The sequence below is a fragment of the Scleropages formosus genome, chromosome 3 (genome assembly GCF_900964775.1).
Source record: "Scleropages formosus chromosome 3, fSclFor1.1, whole genome shotgun sequence".
Lineage (NCBI taxonomy): Eukaryota > Metazoa > Chordata > Actinopteri > Osteoglossiformes > Osteoglossidae > Scleropages > Scleropages formosus.
The window spans coordinates 26,389,272-26,414,631 of NC_041808.1; the positions used below are offsets into that span (position 1 = coordinate 26,389,272).

Sequence of the window (25,360 nt, forward strand, 5' to 3'; positions counted from 1 at the left end):
GGCCTCGTTTGTACCTTAATGCTAATGTTTGTGACCTCGGGACATATTTCTACTCTCTCTGGGCAAGATGTTCAGGTATTAGATTTGTCCTTGTTAGTATTACATAGAGGGAGGGGAGATAAAACTTTGCCTAAATCCACCTGACTTTGTTCCCCACCTGGTCGCTCTATGAAGCCCTTGTGTGGTACCATAATATTTCCTCATGACCATGTTTTTACGCTGTTTGTTTGTTTGCTTCGAGGTGTTAATCTGCCTGTTCTCTGTTCCTGCTGTTTTCATAACAACCTGGCAAATGAGTTGCGGAGCTAATGAAGGAGGCACCGGTCCTGGATAGCTTCTCGGTGTGACTTCTCAACAAGCCCAAACGTGCCACTCTGCGTGGGAAGAAGAGGCAGATAACAGAGAGATGGAGGATGGAGGGATCAGTTAAAAAGCCACATGATAAATATAGGGATGAGACAAATGATCCAGGAACAATTAGATATAAATATGTATCTTCCTCTGAAGATTCATCACAAAAGTACCAGAGTAAATGTAAAATGGAGAGGGACACAAGTATTTCAAAGTTGTTAGAGGAAAAAAAAAAATCACTGCACCAAATGACTTTGTATATTTTGAACCTGGTTTTTACCGTAAAGGTCACCCAGACTTTAAGTTTCTGAACTGAAGAAATGCAGCAGAACAAATGGATCTTTTTTGCCCCATTATGTGTGATGCACTGGCCTCATGTAGTGAGTTGAGATACCACAGCCCACCTCATCGCTCTCCGCCTCCGCACCTGAGACCCGCTGTTGGAGATGACGCATCTGCCATAATGCCTTCCAAAGGGCACAGCTGAAAAGCATCTGCAGAGGACAGACTTGGAGTCGCCTCGAAAAGCCCAGGAAGCAAAACGAGGTAATGTCAAATAAGGCTGGGATGGAGGCGGTGAGTAAAATGTTTTAGTGTTTGTGCTCTGCGCTTCCATTCTCACAGGTGCGTTCCCTCGAGAGGACATGAAATAATGAGAGCAATTAATTGCCATCATCATTACATTTACATTTATTCATTTAGCAGATGCTTTTCTCCACAGCGACATACATCTCATAGAAAATACAGTGTGTGCATTACATTAGCAGGAAGAGAGACAAGTCAAACACAACTTGGGCAGCAGCATTCTGTCATCATCGTCTTTGTCTTCTTCGTCATTATCATAACCCCATTGCTGAGCTGTGCCCACTGCCCAAAACAACCCGCTGAGTAATAAAGCAGAATTAAATCAATGAAAATACTAAGAAAGTAAGCAACTAGCATTACCATCATAAACATTTACTGTGTCAGACACCCAGCAGTCATTAAGTACCCCGTTACACATAATCCACCATGCCTCAAAGTCAGTATGGACTCTGGACCACTCATCATCTAGTTGGATGGATGGATGGATGGATGGATGGATGGATGGATCATGTTGACCTGCATCCAATTGTCCAAGAGATGCTTGAAAGCCATTAAATGACTCATGACGTATTCTCTGTGCCGTTGTGTTTTTCTCTCTGGACAAAGTACATCTGCAAACGAAGTTATTGTCAGACCAAAGGCAAACGTGCAGATACTTCGCAAGGAGTATGAAATCGTTTGCCTTCACAGAGGTGTCAAATCACACCTTCCCATCCGCGGTGCAATGCCGAGCCAGGAAAATGACACCTCAGTGGCATTTGGCTTCTCTAGGACTGGGGTGAGGATTGTTATGGGCAGGAAGCGAAAAAGATTTGTCAAGTCGTGTGAAGATTATTATCTTATGCAAATAGGACAGTAAAAATAGGGTGCCTAGGGAAACAGGCAATGATCTTGTTTCCCCTAAAACAGCACTGATTACATGATTAAACCAGCAAGATGAGATGGAACAGGGAATGTTTCATCAGACGTCTAATTTGGGAGGTAAACACCTCTGCGATCTATTCAAAAGTAAATCAATGGGAGCATTTGTCTTCAAAAAGGGCTGTTTTTCTTACCGAAACCGAACGCCTGACCGTAGGTCACCGCTGAACATGTCAAACAAACAGCACATGAGATTCATGCTTTGTTTTCTTTTACAAATCTTCCTGCCTGTGTGAGAGATGCTAGATAACGAAGCCTGTGGTTCAGCTGGAACTGTGCGCCATCCGCATGGAAACTGACAAAATGCAGAGATCACAAGATAAGCATGTAACACACACAGTGCTGACACTGATATATGAGTGTGTGTGCCTGTTTATGAGTACTGTGTAAACAGTCACACATATTCTTTGCAGCGCTTTTTTTCGCTACAATTCGGCTACAGCCTTCAAAAACGCACACACACACATTGACTGAAGCCACTTGTTCCAAGGGGGGGGGGGGTCGTGGTGAGCTGGACCCGAACCCAGCAGTACAGAGCACAAGGTTGGAGGGTGGGGGAGGGGACACACCCAGGACAGGACACCAGTCCATCACAGGGCACCCCAAGCGGGACTCGAACCCCAGACCCACCAGAGAGCAGGACTGCGGTCCAACCCACTGCGCCACCGCACCCCCCTCATTAGATATTATTGTTGCATTAATGAAGTAATAGAAAGAGGGTTCCAATCATGCCATTGGCCAATTACTCAAATGTGTGTGTCTGTGTGATTTAATAGTTTTGTATTTTTTTAAAGATTTTGACATGACTAAATCTTTTATACGTTATGCAATTATTTATAAAGGTATGCACAACACTGCACTATATCTCCATTTGTAATGTTTGCTGCTGTTTTTTAAAGGTTTTATGCAAGCCTTCAAAGACTGAAATACACACACCGTCTACAAGTACTTGTCCCGAGGGGGGTGGGGGCGCGTCGGAGCCTAACCCGGCAACACATGGCGCAAGGCCGAAGGGGGAGGGGACACACCCAGGACGGGACGCCAGTCCGTCGCAAGCAGGACTTGAACCCCAGACTCGCCACGGAGCGAGCACTGGTCAAACCCACCGTGACAACCAAAACTGAAATAGAGTCAACTTTTTTCTTTTTGAAATTCAGGAAAAATATATATATATTAATATATTTTACATTTATATTTTATATTTAAACATATTTTAAAAAAACAATATTCTATGATGCACTGGACCGTGGGGTGACCCCAGTACCTAGTCAGCCGAGGTCTGATCGTGTCCAGATTGACTGCATATCTTAAGGGTCACAAACAAAATACAGATATTGCGATTTTACACAATCCCTCCGCTGTATTAGAGAACCAGTTTACGTGTCTGAATGTCTCTCATCCTTGAGCGCCCACAGTGCCCTGTGTGTCTGCCGTTGAGTTTGCCCTTTGTACACGGTGCTGTCAGCCAGCAGCGATTCGTGACACAGCGCAGGGAAGTGCGAGCGGGCAGGTTGCGGCTCCGGCTGGAGGATCCGCACATCCCTTCCTTTAGGAAACCAGCATCACACAAGATTCCCAGGAGACGTCAGTGCTACGCAGGCACTCGCAGGCCTCCTTTTCCTGGTGGAACAGGGCCAGATGCGCTGTGCTGCTCCGCTCCAGGACGGTGGTCATGATCGGAAGGCGACACCGTGCGAAGGCGACTGTCTCGGACCCGGAGCTGCTCCCGGGAGGAGAGCGTGCGCAGGGCCGTCTGGACCTCCTGGGCTCCACGCCTTTTATTTTCGCTGCTGTTCATTTACGCTAATCGTGCCACTTGATTGCGTGCCGGAATGTAACGCAAGCTTAGCTATTCTCCGCATACCTGCCTCAAAGCCTGCTAATGGCAGCGCAGAGCGGAGCTCCTCTTTCATGTACTGATAATGGCTCCTTTCCGGCTCTCGTCGGAGACGAAGCTCTGAGAGCATGGCTATTTAGTCTTTTTTGTAAAGTTTGCCCAGCGACTACTTTTTACCTCTGCGCCGCATTACTCCAGCGGTGATTCGGAGAAGAACTGAAACCGGTCCATTCAAAGCAGCACCGACCTGTCCACCTCCCGGAGAAGTGCCATTAGATGTCCCCGCCAAGAGAAGATGGCTCTTGTTCTCAGACACAGAGGTTATACACAACATTCTGGATAGAAGCACATCCTATAGATGCAAGTCACAGTAACATGGACATATAAAATAGACAAAAATGTACTAAATATGTTTAAAAAAAAATGCAAAAAAAGAAAAATCCAGGGAAAACGCAATGCACTTTATTTTTAAATCTGGCTTGATGTTCACCATAATGTAATCCAGTTACACTCACTGAAAATTCTGAAGGGTGCCTTCCGTGATAAAGGAACGCAGTAATTACAGTAAATCTTAGCAAATGTCCAATGTGACAGTAATTGAAATGTAGATCCAGACAGCCATTAAAAATTTTTCAAAATAACATTCATCTTTAAAAAAATAAATAAACATATTTATCAATCCATATATGATGTGTGGGCTGGTTCTTAACATATTCATTATATCCAAATCTAGAATAAAAGCTTATTACCAAATACTAAAAAATACTTAACTATTAATGCCCATTCTGCAATGGACTGGTGACCTGTCCATGGCGTACCCCCCGTCCCCCTCCTCACCCCCCGTCCCCTTTGTCTTGTGCCCATCAATTCTGGGATAGGCTCCATATCCCCTTCAATCCTGATCAGCACAAGCAGTCAATGAGAACAAATGGATTAATACCCATAGCATATGTATACCTTCCAACGTGTTTTAGCCATTTGTACTTGATAACAACAAGTTAAAATTTGTGCATATTGAAAAATGCTGCAGAGTATCATTTTAAAGGTGAACAATTTATGCTAAATTATTTTATTGACGTATACCAGAGATGCACTATTTGTCCATAAGGGCTTACTATGCATGAGGCTAACTGAGGAAAGCACTTGAATAAGTAACAGTTTTATATTCATTTAGTCATGTTTCTAGAGTGCACTGTATAGCTGAAGGTGTGTTACGTGATAGTAATGTGCATTTAAACACGCTGCTCAATGGCAGCTATTTAAAAAAGTTTTCATAGTTGCCAGCGTTACTATGCAGACGTCACATTTCAGGCAACAAGAAGAGGTAGAGCAAAGAAACGTTTATAAGAAACCACCTTGATGCCTGCATACTAAAGCGAATATGTGTGATAACTATGTGTTCGTATTATGTTTAAAAAAACGTGGTTAAATTTATTTTTTTATGTATGCAGACCTTTGGAATGACCTACGAAGGTTTAAAAAACAGCTGTTCAGTCTGATAACACCAACAAGTTAGTCAAGATTTCATCCCACCCAAAGAAACTTTTTTCATTCCACAATAGTCCTGATGAATTATGATGTTATGTGAATCTTAGCTGGCAAGTGGTTTGGATGACGGCAGATATATATTAACACTTGATGGACATGTTCAACTAGAATAACTTTTTGCTTCATGCAACTTCATGATGCAATAAAGCGAAATATGCACGCATGTTAAGAACGACCATGCACGTATGAATTTGTTGAAAAGGATGCATTAGAAACTCCCTTTTCAGCCATGTTAGGGCAAGCCCTCGGTCCTCGTGGGCCTTACGGACTCATCAGGTGAGTTCCCTTGTGGATTCGCAGTGCTGCAGGGAGTTGAGGGAGATCTTGGTGCTGTGGAGGGATGCGGGTTCGAAGGGTACCCCTCCCACAAAGGCACACTCTCCACGGGACACCGTGTACATGCTGCTCTGCCGGGTGGGTACAGAGCGGGTGGCCCGCAGCTCCAGCTCATCGTAGCTGGACACGTTGATGAAGGGACACCAGCGCAGGGCGCGCTTGAACCCAGACCGGAACCTGGCAGAAATCAGGAACACGGTAGGCATTAACACCACACCTGGAGCCCGGCTCCTTGGAACACTTTCATTCCCAACTCGTTTTGTTGCCGCTGCTTCTTACCTCATCTTAAAAAAAGTGTATATATGCAGTACATAAATGTATGTAATAGAACACATTGTCAATGTGATGCACAAACAATTAAGTATCATTTTAATTTTAAGAAAAACGAAAAATTTATTTATAATTAAAATAGTTAAATGTTAAATATTTTCAATTCAATTCCATAAATTAATATTTTAATCTAAACATATACAATGAAAATAATTTTTAAATATTTTTAAACTTTTTTCTAAATTCTATTTTTCTGTAATATGTTAATATACTAGCATATATTGCCGCTAATCAGTAACTAATGACAAATTTGCATTAGGTAAGCATATATTGTTTGTACTTCTGGCAGTTCCACTGCATTGGCATGGTGCTGAATAACTCTATATATATATATATATTCGAAACTGGAAGACAAACAATATACCTGACTTAGTGGGAGCTAATTCAGTCACATTTAGCACGCAAGTGCTAAATCCTCATTTCAAATAAAATAATGCATAATTTTTTTTGTTTTAATTTTTATTTACTCACAATGCAAATTACCTAAATTGACTGAAATACGCTCTTTTCCAGTGCTATTACTCTTTAAATGAAAGATCACTGATTTCACGTGACGCTGATGAAGATGTGAGCTCATGTGATGCAGCAGCCGGGCAGACAATTTGAACAGCCAAAGATGAGAAGAGGCGGAGGAACCTGCTATTGAGGCAGCAGTAGATGATGGGGTTGTACATGGTGGAGCTCATGGCGAGCCACATCACGGACAGGTAGATCTGCTGGATGTACTTCCACCTGCTGAGTCGCTTATCTACGCCAGTGATGATGAAGTAAACGTGGTACGGCAGCCAGCAGAAGGCAAAAGTCAGCACTACGATGATCATCATCTTGACCACCTGCAGTGGGACATCCAAGGATGACCTTCACCTGAGCAGACAATGACCCCATGATGCATATAACACATATATGTAAGACTAAGGTAAATTCCCGTGCTAGTATGATGTCAATTAAGCAGAGTTTGCACGGCTAAGGAGCTTCTTTCATGAAGTTGATGGATTTAGAGGTCATGTTAAAGTGTGCTCTGCAGAATCTGATGAGGTGCTACAGGACTGCTTTGACTGCACTGACTGGGAGGTGTTTAAGAATGCTGCCATGTGCGAGGACTGTACTGTTGACCTGGGTGACTACACGTCAGCAGTAACCAGTTACATTAGCACCTGCATCCAGAACACTGTGCCCACCAAACAGATCCGGACATACCCCAACCAAAAGCCGTGGATAAACTGTGAAGTTCGTTCAATGCTGCGTGCCCACTCTACTGCATTTGTTTCAGGCAATGCTAGTGACTACAAGAAGGCCAGGTATGATCTTCGAAGAGCCATTAGGGCTGCCAAGAGGGAATACAGACTGAGACTGGAGTGCCATTACACTACTGCTGACACCCGGCGCATGTGGCAGGGATTACAGAACATCACAGACTATCGGAGCAGAAGCAGGTGTGAGATCACTGACAGCCGCATCACACCTGATAAACTCAAGGAATTCTTTGCCCGTTTCGAGGCCTTCAACAACGAACCACTGGGTATTAAACTTACTGGTGGGAACACACAGAGCCCACTATTCACAGTCACATCTGCAGATGTGGCAAAGACTTTTGGGAAAACAACTCCACGGAAATCAGCCGGCCCAGACAACATCCCTGGACGCGTACTTAGAAGCTGCTCATTGGCACTAGCTGATGTCTTTACGGATATATTCAATTTGTCCCTCGCACAAGCCTCAATTCCCACCTGCTTAAAGAGGACCACTATCCTGCCGCTGCCAAAAAACAACAAAGCATCCCGCCTCAATGACTACCGACCCGTTGCACTGACTCCAATAGTGATGAAGTGCTTCGAGAGAATCGTCATGAGGTTCATTCAGACCATCACTCCGGACACTCTGGACCCTCTCCAGTTCGCATACAGACGGAACAGTTCCACAGAGGATGCCATCGGCACAACAATACACACTGCCCTCACCCACCTGGAAAACAAGGACAGCTATGTTCGAATGCTGTTTATTGATTATAGCTCAGCATTCAACTCAGTGATACCTTCGAAGCTCATCAACAAGCTTCACAACCTTGGTGTGCCACCCACCCTCTGCAACTGGGTTCTGGACTTTCTGATGGGCAGACCCCAGTCCGTTAGAACTTGGAACCACACATCCAGGTCAATAACCATAAACACACGAACTCCACAGGGCTGCATGCTGAGCCCCATACTCTACTCACTCTTCACTCATGATTGTGTGGCCTCCCAGAACAACACACACACACACACACACACATTTTCAGAACCGCTTGTCCCTCTGGCCTTACGCCCTGTGTTACCGGGTGTTACCAGAACAACACCAACATCATCAAATTTGCTGATGACACGACAGTCATTGGACTGATAACGGGAGGCGATGAGTCGGCATACAGGAGGGAAGTGGCTGACCTAGTAGAGTGGTGCCACGACAACAATCTCTCCGTCAATGTCAACAAAACAAAGGAGTTGATAATAGAGCCACGGAGAAGGAGGGAGCAACACTCATCACTGCATATTGGTGAGACAGTGGTGGAGAGGGTGAGCAGCTTCAGATTCCTGGGTGTTCACATTACTGAAGATCTCACCTGGTCTCACAACACTACACATCTGGTCAAGAAATCACACCAGCATCTGCACTTCTTGAGAAGGCTGAGGAAATTTGGCATGCCAGACCGAATCTTCAGGAGTTTCTATAGGTGTGCAATCGAGAGCGTCCTCACCAGCTCTATCACAGTGTGGTTTGGAAGATGCACAGTACAGGATCGTAAGGCGATCGTAAGGCAGAACCATCAGGAGAGCCATTAACATCATCAAGGACAATAGTCACCCCCAGGACAGCCTTTTCACACCCTTACCATTAGGCAGACGCTACAGGAGTGTTAAAGCCAGAGCTTCAAGGCTGAAAAACAGTTTTTACCCATAGGCCATCAGGCTTGTGAACGACACCCATCCACTGCCTCTCCACCCATCACGGCAGACACAGATTACCCTCTGAGCCTGAGAGGTGTCAACTACCCCCATCCCTCCTACACACATACACATCCACAACGCCAATAACATCAGAAACCACAGTCTACCTCCGCATACCTTGCTCACACAAATACACACCCCCTTTTGACTGCAAATTGACCCAGTCTACCTCTGCAGGACTTTGCACATGTACGACTTCCATGTTTACATTGCGCACTGCACACTTTATGTACATATATAACTTTGTTTCTTCAATTTTTGCACTAATAGTAATTATTGTAAATTTGTGATTTTTGCACTAATAGTAATTTTTGTAAATTTGTGATTTACACCTTGTGTTTTTCCTTGTGTTTTTCTTGTGCTTTTCTTTCCTTACGTCCTTATAATTTATGTCATAGGCTGCTGAGAGGATTCACAGAGTAAGAATCTCATTGTTTGGTGTAACAAACTGTTTACTGTACACATGACAATAAACTCTTGAATCTCTTGAATCTTGAATCTTCTTGACCATTTTCGACAACTGTCAACTCCTCAGGCCTTCCAGCCGAGAGTCAGCAATGTTGTACATTGTCAGTTTAAATAAAAAAATGCTTGCTGAAGGATAATTCACAAACCCCGATTTCACAGAAAAGCCAACACTGAAAGTGTGTGGTTTTGATCATGATTTCAAGTGGCATTTTTTTGCCTTTTTTTTTTTTTTGTTTTTTTGCTGAACTATAAATACTTCTTGGAAAGCATCTGCTGATTGAACATTCAGTTTAGACACATCCGTTCCTCATTTCCTGCTTTGCAAACTAGTCTATTTTTGGGTCTCCTTCAGAATTTTTATTTTTTTTAAATTCATACCATAAGATACAAATATAATGTTGTGCTGTAGTGCAGTGGGTAGACCAGAACAGAAAGAGAACATAAGATGTCTTGGTTTGCAGTGTAGGATTATCTACAGTACTCCACAGCAGGGGGCGTAGTGATTACAACCACTGCGTTGGACTCAAAGGACCGAGGTTTAAATCCTGCCTCCTGTCAAAGTATGTTGAAGATGGTATTTGCAAACTAGTAAAAATTACCCAGCTACATTAATGCATAAATTACTCTAAGTGCTATATCACTGTAAGTCACTCTGGCAGAAAAGTGTCAAATAAATAAATGCAATTGTAGGTACCTGTTCACTGAAGGTGATCATATTTAAATAATTCACTGAAGTTAAATACACACACACACACACACACACACACTTTCTCAACCGCTTATCCCATACGGGGTCGCAGAGCCTACCCGGCAACACAGGGCGCAAGGCTGGAGGGGGAAAGGACACACCCAGGACAGGACATCAGTCCACCACAAGGTACCCCAAGCAGGACTCGAACCCCAGACCCACCAGAGAGCAGGACCCGGTCCAACCCACTGCGCCACTGCACCCCCTTGAAGCTAAATAAATAAAGGAAAATTATATAGTTTGTTGCTGGGGCTGTAATTTGCACAAGTGAGTAAAATACAATTTGGTATGTTTACTTTTAACAAGGTTGAGTACAAAGGAAATGAGATTTTTGCCAGTTGATTGCTTCCCCTTTTATGTATCTCTTGCAGAAATTCTGCATAATTTTTCTTATTAAACTACAAAATTAGCTTTCAGAGCACTAGTGAAATCAACTGGACAGCAGGTAGCAGTTAGTTGTTAGAGGTGCTGTTTGGTTTTTAAAGGATTCGGTTATAAATCCAACCTCGTGCTGCATGACCCTTGATCAAGATACTAACCCTGAACTAACACAGTTAAAAACTTCCAGTGTGGGTAAATAGGTAAATCCCTGTCATTAGCTGAGTATTGTAAATTGCTTTGGAGAAAACTGTCAGCTACATAAACATAGATTATTTGGAGGGAACGCATACACTTTGTGCCTTTATTAAAATAAAAAAATTTTTGAATTTTTAAATTTCCAAACATCCTCTGAGAACATATCCCACCTTCCTCTTGGCCCTGAGTTGCTCATGGTAATTCCCCGATGAGTCCCCAGGAACCTCTGCTCCCCACAGATTGATCCCCACAATGGTGTAGGTGATCGCCATCACCACTAGGGGCAGCATATACACCAACACTGTCACAATGACATGATACCTACAAAACAATAAAAAAAATAGACATACAGTGAGACATACAGAAAGTCATCCGCATTTGTCCGTGTCATATCTATTTAAAAAAAGGGCAGTTCCAGATTCTATTTTACCGTGAATATTTAATTCGGTATTTTGTCATCTGCTTGGTAAAAAATGAAAATACTGCACATCCTAAAGAAAAAGATTGTTATGTACAATGGTGCTGTGCATTTGCTGGTTCCAGAAGAAACGCCAGACAGTGGGCACAGGTTAAAGGAGGGGGATGTAGTTTTAACATCAGAAGGCATGGGTAGGAATACAGTGAAACACTGCATCCTGCCTTAAATAATACAGTCAGTTCTGCTACAATGTGGCCCTGCGATGTTTTGTGTCATGCTAATAATAAAACATTTTTCAAAATTGGGATAGGAACACAGCACATTTCTTCAGGTAATGATTGCCTACAAAAACCCATAGAACACCAAAAATTAAATCTGAATTAATTGTTAAACCTACCAGAACAATTTAAAAAAATGTAAAGTACCTGAAGACAATTAAAAAAGTAGGCAGCTTGGGGCACTTTATTTAGTGTCTGTCTGTTATGACCCTGGACACCAGGGTTGTAACACTGTCTAAAGTTATCGCCTCTCTTCTGGAATCTCCTCGAGCAAGAAACATGGAGAGGTTTAATTTTCAGATTACAGTAAAGCTATTCCCAAATTGTACTTGTAAAAGTTTGTGTTCCCAACTGACGCAAACCCAACCTGCTCTCTCCTCACCTGGACGCTGGAGAACTTCAATGCATATTTTGCACAGGAGGTTCCATGGGCTACAACCGACCACGTGACAGAACGAAGGAAGGAGACTCACGTGAAAGAGTCACTGGAGCGCCTGGGCCAAGCCACAAAGCACAGCGTCCGCTGGGAGAGCTTCTTGGTGGTGGAGTAGTAGCACAACGGGAAGGCCAGCACCACCGCCAAGATCCATATGCAAAGTATGACCACTTTGGTTGCTGTTGCTGAGAGCCTGGGCTTCAGAGGGTGAATGATCGCCATGTACCTTCAACACCAAGGAATAACATGAGTTGACTTAAATAATGAAAAAAGTCTTTTTTCTATCTCGAATGGCCAGGAGAGGAGGGAGCCACTGGACCCTCAAAGGTTTTTTTCTCTCGTCTTTCATTTGGTAGTTTTGTTCCTTTCCAACATGGTCAGTTGGCTTACTTTATACCTTTAGTAATTAAAATAGTTATTGTAGTACTATAGTTTATACTCACCTATTTATTTGTGTTATGTCTCTGATCCTTTGTTCAATGCAATGTGTCACTGTGTGAGAACAGCACTCTGTAGTAAATACAAATTGAACTGAACAACCAACAGGCAACGCTGGATTAACTTTATGCTCTACGTGGAGTGTGGAGTACAAAGGACCACATAGCGGTTGTCCTCCGCTTACGACAGAGTTCCTTTACAAAGACCGTGTCATAAATCGTCTGTTCATACATCAGGTGCACTGGTGAGCAGTGCGCGCATCTTAAATCGAGATGGTGTAAGTCGCATATGTAACTCGAGGACCACCTGCATCCATAAACCTTATGATGGCTGTAGATTTACGTTGAATATTAGTGAATGCCCGCTTAGATGCCCTACTTACCCTGCCTCCCTTCACACCCTGCACATCTGATGGTCCCTGACAGCAGAGCTACTGTCCCCTACAGGACTGATTCACCTGCCAACTTTATCACAAGCAGTACAGCCTGCCACCAAATTGTAAGGGTGAAAAATCACCAGCGTAAAATGTTCAGATTTGTCCAAAAGCGATAACAATGTCCATGGCACTATTGCTATAATAAATTAGTTGGCCAAAGGATTTTAATGTTTGTTTTTCAGATTTCATATTTAGTTTCCGATTTAATGTTTGTATTTACTGGAAGACCTGTAGTGCATAGGAAGACTTCAGAATTCTGTTCGCATATTCAGATATTTTAAAAAATAAAAACACTTTTAATTAATTGTTAAAACCAGTAACGATGTATTGCGATAATGAAACAAGGGGTGATTTCAAACCTTTTTCTTTTCTTTTTTTTTTTTTTTACATTTCAGGTTAATATATTCAAGAACTAATCTACAACATAATTACACACAAAATTTTGACAATTTAATCTTAAATGCAATATTTAATCAAAGACAGGGGTGTCAAATGCAATCTACACCAGGCTGTTTTTCTCCACCTCTGTACTCAGGCTACTCGTTCAATTAACATCTCATTATTGCCTTCTCAAAACATTTCATTATTCTTCATAATATACTGTAGTAAATTGATATCTGGATATCATTTAATTCAGTTTTCCCCTCTAATTCTGACGCTAAAATGCTATTCTACATTTTTCCTTTAATTAAAAAAGCACTACTATACATCAATACATATATAAAATGCCTCAGATTATCAGCATTTCATTTAATATGAATTAGTTCTTTGTAAAAACATTTCTTACATTTTTAAATCACAGGTTGAAGACGAATACATGCATATATATTGGAGCTGAAAGTCAACTACATTACTGGGTGTTTACATTGTACTCAAATTTTTTTTATTTTTGTGACCCCACAAAAAAAGAACAGTTGGTAGTGCAGAGGTTCGTGCTACTGCCTTTGGACCTCAAGGCTTCAGGTTTGATTCCCACCTCTGGCTGTAACACCCTTGAACAAGGTACTCACCCTGAATTGCTCCAGTAAAATTACACAGCTGTCTGAATGGGTAAATAATTGTGAGTTGCTTTGGAGAAAAGTGTCAGCTAAATGAATAAATGTAAAAACAGAGTAGAAGATCCTTCTGTCTACATGCGCAACAAAATGTGTTTTTTCAAGGTTTCTTTATGTTCTCCAAGCCAAGACACAGTGGGCTAAATCACAGTCCAGCAGCCGATGGTAGGTGGTCTTGCCCATCCAAGTTGAGACATTTACGAGGAGACCTGGACTGCTGCATTCCAAACACACTGCTCTGCTCTTGAGTCTCTACAGAGCAGTCCTCCTCGTTGTGTCAAGGATAAACTTACATTCAAAAGAAGAAAAAATTGGAACACAACACAGTATTTCAATTAACGACATGCAGATCAGCCTTAGCTACTGAATATAATATAATATAAATTAAGCAATATTCCACATTGTTATATAAGCCAGAAGGGAGGCATGGTGGTGCAGTGGGTTTGACCAGGTCCTGCTCTTTGGTGGGTCTGGGGTTCAAGTCCCCTTTGGGGTGCCTTGGGGTGCCTTGCAATGGAAGTGTCCCATCCTGGGTGTGTCTGCTCCCCCTCCTGCCTTGCACCCTGTGTTGCTGGGTTAGGTTCCGGCTTGCCACAACCCCACTCAGAAGTGGTTTCAGACAGTGTGTGTGCGTGTGTATGTATATAAACCAGACTGAATGTCACACTCTCTGAAGGAACCTTGCAAGGATGCTATTAAAATAAAGTGAACTCAGTCATACTTACTAATAACCAGTCAAGTTAAGGCAATACAGAAACACTATGGTAAGAAAAATTGTAGCATTACTTCCAGTACATTATGATTATTATTATTATTATTTCAGATACCACCTGCTGATCCATTTAAAGCAAAATACCCAACATATGAGATTATAGAGGCAAAGAGGAGCTCTCTCCATAGTATATTACATATATTCGCATTACTATTGTTGCAGCAGCAATCATTTTGAGTTCGCTGACACCTCTGCCCAAGGTCACTGGTAATGTCAGATAATCAGTTTCACACTTGGTCAACCATCTGTACAGAAGGGTAAGTTTTACTCCATCAATACAAGACAAGCATCTTGGTCAACGGTACTGCAGCAGGAGGTGGGATTCAACCCGGGAACTTCCAAATTGTAAGGAGGCAGCCCTAAACACCGCGCCACCTGTTGGCCCTAATAGGACCTGCAGAGAGCAACACAAGCAAGATACTGAGTGTAAAATATTAAAAAAAAAAAAAAAAACTCACTTAGCCTGGGGTCCGTGAACTTGGGATAGTTAAAAAAAAATTAAAATTCTTTTTTCTTCAGTTAAACATGACATGTCCTTCTATTATGACTGTGGGCAATGTACATATTTGGTTAACTTTGTAATTATTTCATGCATAATGTGACACATCATTATTCTGAGAAAGGGTTCACACACAGGCTTCCCCAGACTAGGGGTACCATGAAATAAGTTATCCAAGAAAAAAATGTGAAGAGCACCTGGTCATGAGCGGTACGAGCTGCGCGTGCTTCTCCTACCTACCTACCTACCTGTCCACGGATATGGCGCTCATGGAGTAGATGCTGGCGAACACTGCGGCCACGGGGAAGAAGTTGTGGAAGCGGCAGTAGGAGTCCCCGAAGTACCACTCGCCGTGCGCCGCGTACACGAAGTTCACCAGGGTGTTGAAGGCGGCCATGGCGGCGTCCGAGAAGGCCAGGTTGAGCAGAAAGTAGTTGGTGACCGTGCGCATCCTCCTGTGCGCCACGATGATCCAGATGACCACGAGGTTGCCCACGAGCGCCACGGCGAGCACGAGCCCGTACGCCAGCGACCAGAGCGCGAGGCGCCACGGCGGCTGCACGAACTGGTGCGTCGAGTTCCCGCTCCCGTTACTCGGCGATGCCATTAGGAGGAAGAGAAAAATTAAAAATATGAAAAAGATATAATAATAAAAATGAACACGGCTATTTTGTCGAGGAGATGTCTGTACAAAAATAAATACTGGTAAGCGGGGCTGAAGCTCGATCGACTCCTTTTTACGCACGGCTTGCTGAGCGCGCACTTGGAGCGACGACGCTTTCTCTCCCGCTATTAATTAATGTCCCCAGAGCGCCGTTGCCGCTGTGCTCGAAACAGTGGAGGGTGTTGAGCATTTGCGAGACCACAAAAGGTGCCAGAAGAGAACATAAGAGAACAGAAGAGAAGAGACATCCGAGCGCATCCCTCCCTGGACCGGACTGATGCGCGTCTGCGGTGACGCAGAGTCTTGGGGGGAGAATGAATGAATAAATGAATAAATAAATAAATAAATCCTAGCCACCCAACAGGTCTTAACCTTTGATCCACCTACATAAGTAGACTAATAGAGCAGCTGGTACTGCAGCAGGAAGCACAGGATGAGCTGAAACCTGCTGGACCTGTGCGAGTGGTAATGTCCCCTGTCCAGACATTTTTTTAGTTATTTTTTTAAGCATGGAGATATCACAGACGAAACTAAAATAGTGTCTAATGCATTCCATTTTTCTTCAGCGCTGTCCCTGTACCGCTGTAAAAATTCTGGTTTATGGGAACTGTTACATAGCTGCTTCTCTAAGTTAATTCTGAAGGTCCTTTTGTAAAATCAAAATGTCATTGAAGAATATTAACTGTGTGTGTGTGTGTGTGTTCAGGCAGGGAAATTTCTAGCATTGTACCGCCCATGGAAAACATATCACAATTGACCTTGAAATAGGCAAGTGGGTACCAACAAGTGAGTGCATGAATAAATTCATGTCAGTTTAGCCAACACAACTGTCCAGGGCAGCTGGTTATGCAACTGTACAACCATCCATCCATTGTCAACAACCGCTTGTCCCGAGCGAGGTCGCAGCGAGCCGGACCCTTACCCGGCAGCACGGGGTGCAAGGCCGAAGCGGGAGGGGACACGCAACGATTTACTCATTTGTACTGCAGGGTAGTCCTATTTCATTCAGGGTAAGTACCTTGCTCAAGAGTGCAACAGCAGGAGAGGAATTCAAACCAGGCAACTTGAAGGTGACAGCTCTATCCAGGACACCACATACTGCTCCAGTCCATCACATGTACAGCTAATACTGTCATCACTTACCTGTGACTAAACATTTAGCTTTCAGCCCAAATGACTGACAATGTCCCAAAAGAAGATATTCTCTAGGGTTATTGAAATATGTGGCAAAGTGGCGAATTGAAGCAATTCGGTGACATGGCCTGTGCTGTAATGTATTTTCTGCAGGGAAAGTGTTAGAGCAAAGAAAAAATGTGCACATAGAGTGGACTCTACGTGCAGGACACTGAAATAAATGGTAAAGTCAAGGATGACCAGAATCACATTAGCAGGGTAATCCACAATTCTTTAGCCACGAATGTTCACTTTTGAAACCTTTCCAAGTAATATATAAGAAGTACAGCTAAATCATTGCAGTTCACTTTAGTTCAGTTAGCCATATAACAAGTTCAGACAAACGCAGTGATCAACGTTTGGCTTATGCTGAGACCAAGTACATGTTTCAAATAGGCTAACGCTTGTTGAAAGGGACAACAATTCTTTGCAGAAAACTGGTTTTAATGTCTTATGTAATACCAGTTGCGATGGTTGTTTTTCACTTTCTTTTTATTATAGATTTATGTACAAGTCTGATATAGCTGGGATATCAGACATTGTTTACTTTGACACTAATATCATTAAACTATGCTTACACTGTGCATATTTTTAACCTTACATTAATAAGTATCTTCATTGCATTTTTGACTTACATCAATTAAATCAGTGACTCCCATGTGATATCTTAGGAAGCTAAAAGCTTGAGCTATATTTATGCAGGCAGCTCCGTGTTAAATTGCATTAATTATTTTTTTACGCTGTTGATCCTTAATTAACTCATAACTTAACATCTAAATTAAACTTAATGAGTTTTTAACCATTGAATTATGGTAATACACTGACAAATAGATACTGCTTAGGGTAAACTTCTGCATGTAAATATTTTAGGAGTGTACTGCCTTTTCCTGGTTTTAGGGTTCCATAAATTCACATTTGAAAAAAACACAATTTTGAATCACTGCTTCTGAGAAAGGGAATGCACAATGCACTACTTGGAACTGTTCCCAGAATCCTCTAGGAATGCATAACATTCTTCTTTCAGATAGCTTAACAAAAGGCTGATGCTCATTCAGAATTCACCAGTTACTCGGCATGAAAGCTGATCTAAGCTTTTCCAAACAAAAGGCATCACGCGTCTTACAATGAGAGGAGAGCGGAAACATTCAGAATGAGAGTACTGAGACACTGGGTGACAAAAAGAATCTTTCTGACAGAAATCTGAATGAATGTTCAAAATATCAAGGGCATTTGTACTGTTGGTTCCCAGTGTATTATGGATACAGAGAGTTAGTGTAACAGTTCACTAATAGAATTTCCTCTTCACTCAAAGTTCTTTTGCCTCTTACTTGGGTGGCACAGTGGCACAGCAAGTAGCGTTGCTATCTCACGGCGCCTAGGTGGTGTGAGAAGATGTGAGCTTGATCCTCAGTCTGTGTAGAGTTTGCATGTTCTCTGTGTGGGTTTCCTCTGGGTGCTCTGGTTTCCTCCCACACTCCAAAAACATGCTAGTCAGGTTCCCCCATAGTGTGTGAGTGACAGAGAGGCTGTGACCCATTTTAAGTAGTGTATTTAGCAGTGTAAGTCACTTTACTGAATCAGGTGTGTGGGCTGATAACACTACATAGTATCCATTGGAAGTCACTTTGGAGAAAAGTGTCTGATAAAGAAATAAATGTAAACATTTTTATCCAACTTCAATACCACTTGTCTTGAGCAGGCCATGGTGGACCAGAGCATATCCTGGAAGCACTGGGCTCAAGGCTGAGGGACAGTACACCTTGGATAGGACGCTAGTCCATTGTATGGTATTCACTCACAACGGGCAATGAACCATCATCAGTTTACCTGAACTGCATGTCCTTGGACTGTGGGAGGAAACAGGAGTACCCAGAGTGAACCAATGCACAGATGAGGAGAACATGCAAACTCTCCACAGACTGAGTGGCGATCAAACCCATGTTTTCTTGCGCAACGGAAATACTGTGAGCCGGCACACTGCCACTGAAAACAATTTCCATCCTAAAAGAATATCTTCTAATTTACATTACTGTTACAGCCTATACAGAGTGTTCTTTAAGCTGCCCAATCTCAGGATGTGTAGTGCAAACTCTTTTCAGTTTCATTACACAAAGAGGCCACAGGTCATACATAAAACTGCAGTATCGAATTGCCTCTTCATTGTCCCGTACAAAATGCGACAGACAGCAGAACCGTAATGATTGCACGGTTGTCACATGGCATTTAAAGCCCTGTAATGTCAGTGTTCCGTGTCTTATTTTTTTAAATCCTTTAATAAATTCATTATTTTTTTCAAACACATTTTCCCGTTCTTATACTTCACTGACTTTATAAATCACATTGCAACAGTATAAATAACATTAATATACAACACTACGGTGCATCATATTAAGTGAAACACTTCCTTAGATTGGGGGAATCAGCATCCGGATGCCTTGATAGCGTCAGGTGTTAAATGAAGTACATGAGCTCTACTTTAGATTGCATTTAAATAAAATATGACCAGGGGGAGCACTGCAATGAAAACAGTTACATTTGCTTACCACATGAATGAGTAGCCTAATGCTCTACAGGAGTGCAGACAAAGTGCAAATGACGGCAGGGCCTCACGAGGTCTTTATTCGGTTAAGGCACCACCGGTCACCCTCCTGTGATTTCGGGATGGTTCCGGAGCTCCAGTGAGCACAGCTTCCGTCTACACTGCGCTCAAATGGTGAGCCCATACCTGACTTTTTCCAGACTATATGCAGAAGAGGGGACGCTTTATCCACAGTGTGGTTTGTTCATTCATCAACAGAACTGAGCCGGAACAACAGTGACAATAACAATATACCATTAAATGTGCAACTACTGTACTTACAGATACAAGTACAGTAGAAGGGCAACATGTTACAGTATTTAGTAAGGGTGACCTTTTAGTTTACATTTTATTTGGCTGACACCAATTTTTTTTATGCTGCTAAATTACAATAATTTACTTTTAGAAAATTTTTTACTTTGTCCTTTTAGGCAAAGGGCACATAAAAGGTTTGCTTCATGTTTCAAACCAGCCCAGTCAGAATCAAATGGTCATATATCTGTGGGCTGTCAGTGTACAAAAATCACGCCGCAATAAGCCTGAAATGAAGCAAGTTGACTTCAGACTGAATTTACTGCTGACTTGCACTACTCCTACCAACATTGTGGGACACGTACATATTCCAGGCCACAAAAATAAATAAATAATTTTTTTTTAAAAAGCACACACACACACACACACACACACACACACACACACAGTGGCTGAAGCCACTTGTTCTAAAGAGGGTCACGGTGAACCGGAGCCTAACCCGGCAACACAGGGCGCAAGGATGGAGGGGGAGGAGACACACCCAGGACAGGACGCCAGTCCATCGCAAGGCACCCCAAGTGGGACTCGAATCCCAGACCCACCAGAGAGCAGGACCCAGCCAAGCCTGCTGCACCACGATGCCCCCACATGAATGAATGAATTAATGAATGAATGAAGCAAGCAAGCCCTTCCCACTTTGGACTGGAAGAGTTTAAAGGTAGATATTGACACAGATATTAAATGTACCCAGGACAAGGTAGAAAGTGGTGTAGTGGTTAAGGCTGCCCCCATGCACTCAAAATCTCTGGTTTAAAGCCCTGTTCCCGCTATAGTGCCTTTGAGCAAGGCAGTTACCCTGAGTTAATCCAGTAAGAACAGGCTGCTGTATAAATGGGTAAATCACTGCACAGCAGCTTGTCTCACACTGCAGGACACCTTGGACAAAGGCGTCAGCTAAAGAGCAGTCAGTATTTCACTGGTGGGCAATACCGGGAACTTGAAGCAATTACACAGGAAACCCAAGTGCACTTCTGGAAATTATTAAATCATGGCTACCTGAATCCCACATGTGCAGATTTCAGGTGTGCATGTAGTGGAAAAAGGAGCTTCTGGAACCCCAGATCTGATTTTCAGGTCTTTGCGGCAAGTGCTGTAGGAATATTCAGTCCATTCACTTGTTCCCTCATTAAAACAACATAATACCCCGTCGTGCAGTATATAATCACTGTCTTATTGCTGAGCTATGTCCACTTCAGTAAACAAAGTTAATAGAGGGTCCCATCAAACGTGTTCAGCATTCAGTTAATGAAGTTAACAGCAAGCTTTTTTCCAGAACTGTCGTGGATTTTTACTTCCATTTATCAGAAAGGGCTGATACGGCAGTTATAGTGTTGATACCAAATTATTGTGGTGCTGCACAGACTGAACATGGCAATAAAAAAGTACAATATTCTGGAAGTCTTATTTTAAACAAATGCAAAAGGAGCAGCGTAGTTCAGTCACGAGCTGATGGTCAGTGCAAAGCTGAGAACATATTTTCTGATTTGTTCTAGACAGAACGGTCAAGAGGGTAGGGGTTGGGGGGGGTCTGCCTACAGCATGTTCAAAATGTCAAACCACTATGGAGCTCTGAATCTCAGGAAGTCTGATTACTGTTACTGTAAGTAGTGTCCTTACAGGCTGTTCAGAGAAATATTTAACTGAGTTGTGGAGAAATAGGGTTGTGTTTAACTATGCTTCACTGTCGGTTTAAATAATTAGTTTCCCTTTTTTTGTTAATTGTCTGCCACAGAGGAAAAACAGTTAACTGTTACAGACATACTGTGCGTTGAAAGTGTAGTTATTTATCCTTCGAATAACATATAGTCTACTGTACAGTAGCAGGGAAAACTGAGTCCAGCTGGGCACCACTTGCATGGGACAAACTGGACAGAAGAGTAAAAGCAAAGCAACACACAAATGCCTGATGTCTTTGGGAACTGTTGAGGAAGAGTGGGTCAAACTAATTAACTGAATTCCTTGTGAATCAAAACTACTTCCCATCATGTGTGCTCAAACTTTTGACTGGTACTGTACATTTCATAAAGGAACTGCTCTTTACCCGTTAGCATAAAAGTGCATTTGTCTGGCAGAACTATTTGGTTTATTGGGTTCTGTTAACAGTTGCACCAGGCCCTCAACTTACAAAGAAAGTTGGACCAGGTGTTATGTTCGTAACTCGATTCGTTTGTAAATCCAACAATCAAACGAAGCTCAATAATACAGACTACCCTCCGTTTACTCACAGGGAAAGTTGTGTTAAAGCCTGATAACGTTACGACAAGTTCTACATTTTCTTGAAATACATTTTTTGGTTACATATTAATGACTGTTCATCCATTGCAGGGTCGCTGTGTTCCAAAGTCTGTCGATGAAAACAGGGCCTGCTTTATCTATACAGTCTATACAGAAAAAACATAAAAATAGAAATTTATTATTGCTGGGTTGCATATATGTTAAAACTAATTTAAGATGACTGACAATAAAAAAAGTCTGACCGCCAAGAGCATGTCAGGTTCAAGGAGTGAGCAAGCAGGGAGTGGGCAGAGAGCAGTGGTGGGTGAACTTATGCCAAGTTTTATTTCTTCTTCCCATCATTTTTAAAATAATATTAACCAATAAAAAGAAATGGCTAAGGGCTCTCCCTACTGAGATTTTAAAACAAAACCCAAGAGCATGGGGCATAAACACAACTTGGAGCAAACCATTAACGTATTTACATTTACATTTATTCATTTAGCAGACACTTTTCTCCAAAGTAACGTACATCTCAAATAAAATACAATTTGTGCATTACATTAGAAGAAAGAGACAGTTGCAGACGTGATTCTTAAGTAGAGTTAGTTTGTTCCTTTCTACCATTTGCACCAATGTTCATCACATGCGTAGCTGCATAAAACTCAGAATATTGAAGATTCCTGATGATCTTCCTAGCATTTTTTTTTTTTTTTGGGATACATAAACATTTTTTGTACATTAGCAGAGTAGCCGTATAAATATTTATCCAGGGATATCATAAAGTTATGGTGCATGAGCATTTACACCTCACATGAATTTAAAAGATCAGTTTTAAGACCTTCTTAAAATGCGGACAGAGTTTCAGCAGTTCTGAGTGAGGGGGAGGTCATTCCGCCACAACAGAGCCAGAACCGAGAACCTCCGTGCTTTACCTTTAGTACGTGGAACCACCAAGCGAGCAGAAGTAGATGAGCAAAGGGGTCTGGTTGGGGTGTAGTAGTTCATCAAGTCTTGTAAATAGCTGGGAGCAGTTCTATTGATGCATTTGTAGACAATAACCAGGGTCTTGAATTTGATCTGGGCAGCTATAGGAAGCCGGTGCAGAGAAACGAGTAGGGGAGATACATGGGGACGCTTTGGCAAGTCAAACACAAATTGAACAGCAGCATTCTGTAGCAGTTGAAGAGGTTTGATGGCAGTAGCGGGAAGGCCAGACAGGAGAGAGTTGCAGTAATCCCGACGGGATGTCACCATGGCCTGAACAGAGTCCGTTGTGAGGTAAGGACGGATCCTGTGGCTGTTATGCAGGATGTATCCGGGTTGTGGCTTCGATGTGCTGAGAGAAAGATAGACTTGAGTCAATCATTCCTCCCAAACTCTAAGCCGAGGAGGTAGGCAAAATGAGTGAGTTGTCCAGTTAGATTGAGAGATCGTGACAGGAAGACAAGCCAACTGGGAGGTGTAGGATCTCTGTTTTGGAGAAGTTGAGTTGGAAGTGGTGATCAGACATCCATGCAGAGATGTCCACCAGGTGGGTAGCGATACTCGCAGAAATGTCTGATGCTCCAGGTAGAAAGGAGAGGAAGAGCTGGGTATCATCAGTGTAGCAGTGGTATTTGAACTCTTGGGAGGTGATAACAAGGTCGAGGGAGGAGATGTAGATCGAGAAGAGCAGAGGACCAAGTACCGAGTCCTGCAAGACACCAGTTGAGAGAGGGGGAGAAGAACAGGACCCCACCAGACCACTTGATACCATTTGTCAGGTAGGACTCAAACCATCCTTGTGCCATTCCTTTGATCCCAAGCTGACTAAGAAAGGAGAGTAGAATCTGGTGGTTGACAGTGTCGAATGCTGCAGACATGTCAAGGAGGATGAGGATCGAGGAGAGGGAGGCCGCTCTAGCCAACTAGAGAGCATCAGACACTGCCAGGAGCACCGTCTACATGGAGTGACCAACTTTGAATCCAGACCAATATTAATCAAAGAGATGGTTCCGGAAGAGGAATTCAGATAGTTGATCACAGGCCACCTGTTTTAGAGTTTTAGACAGGAAGGAGAGGAGGGAGACTGGCCTGCAGTTTTGGACTGAGTTAGAATCCAGAGAGGGTTTCTTTACCAGAGGTGAAATGAGAGCAGTTTTGAAGACAGATGGAAAGCAGCCAGAGGAGAGCAAGGAGTTGATGATCTTAGAGATGAAGGTTGAGAGTTGCGGGGAGATGGTCTGTAGGAGTGACGATGGGATCGGATCAGGTGAACAGGTGGTGGCTCTGTGTGATATCAGGAGGTCGGAGATTTCAGATTCTGAGAGTGGCTTGAATTTGGAGAGTGTGACTTCGCAAGGAGCTCAAGCATGAACAGGGCAGGGTGATGTTGAGAACATGTATGTGATTGATTTTGTCTCTGAAAAAGAAAGCAAAGTCATCAGCAGTGAGAAGGAGGAGGGGGTGACAGAGGACACAGTAGGGAAGAGAAGGTGGCGAAGAGTCTGTGTGGTTTTTAGTTGCAGACTGTATTTTGTTGTGGAAGAAGGTTGTTTTAGCTGAGGAGACAGCAGAGTGATAAGTTGCTAAGAGCTGTTTGTAGACATCTAGGTCAGTGTGAGTGTTGGATTTTTATCATTGTCGCTCAGCAACCTGGAGACTGGTCCTGTTGGCACGTAATGTATCAGTCAACCATGGGGTGGCACTGGAGCGTGCTGGTCTGGAAGATAGTGGACAGAGAGAGTCAAGAGAGGAAGATAGGGCAGAGAGAAAAATGTTAGTGGCATCATTTACTGATAGATCCGAGAAGGGTGCAGCAGAAAAGAGAGCAGACAGTGTGGCAGAGGCAAGGCAGGAAGGTGGGAGAGAGTTACGGCAGAAGGTGACAATGGGCGCAGAAGCAGGACAGACTTTAGTGATGACCAGGGTTGGAAGGAAATGAAGAAGTGATCAGAGACGGACAGCAGAGTAACAGAAAGGACAGGACAGCCACAGTTACGGCAGAAGACATGGTCAAGACAATTGCCTGCTTTGTGAGTAGCAGGGGATTGGGACAGGGAGAGCTCGAAGGACTATAGGAGCAACAGAAGGCCACTTGCATGAATGTCGTCGACATGCAGGTTGAAGTCATCCAGGAGAATCAGTGGAGTGTTGTCCCCTGGGAGAGAGCTCAACAAGATGTCAAGGTCACCCAAGAAGCAGCCAAGAGGGCCAATAGAGCGATAAAGAACAACCACAACAAGAGTGATTGGGGCAGTGATAGAGACAACATGCCATTCAAAGGAGGACAGATCATGCAGGTGTAGAGGGAGAACAGAATATTCCCACCGGGGAGAGATGAGCAGGCCTGTGCCTCCACCTCTGCCGAAGGGACGAGGGGTGTGAGAGAAGGAGTAGTTAGTGGAGAGAGCTGCGGGTGTGG

The 25,360-nt window shown here is 43.0% G+C and overlaps 1 protein-coding gene across 1 annotated transcript; it reads right to left on the reverse strand.

The window, feature by feature from the left end:
- Nucleotides 1–4,528: 4,528 nt before the first annotated feature.
- LOC108925982 (neuromedin-K receptor-like) lies at nt 4,529–15,683 on the reverse strand. The gene is made up of 5 exons (XM_018738389.2): nt 15,262–15,683; nt 11,851–12,039; nt 10,852–11,002; nt 6,545–6,741; nt 4,529–5,755 (listed from the first exon to the last, which is right to left on the reverse strand). Exons 1-5 carry the CDS (start codon nt 15,618–15,620, stop codon nt 5,515–5,517), a joined length of 1,137 nt encoding a protein of 378 aa, XP_018593905.1. The 5' UTR covers nt 15,621–15,683; the 3' UTR covers nt 4,529–5,514.
- Between the last annotated feature and the right edge of the window lie 9,677 nt (nt 15,684–25,360).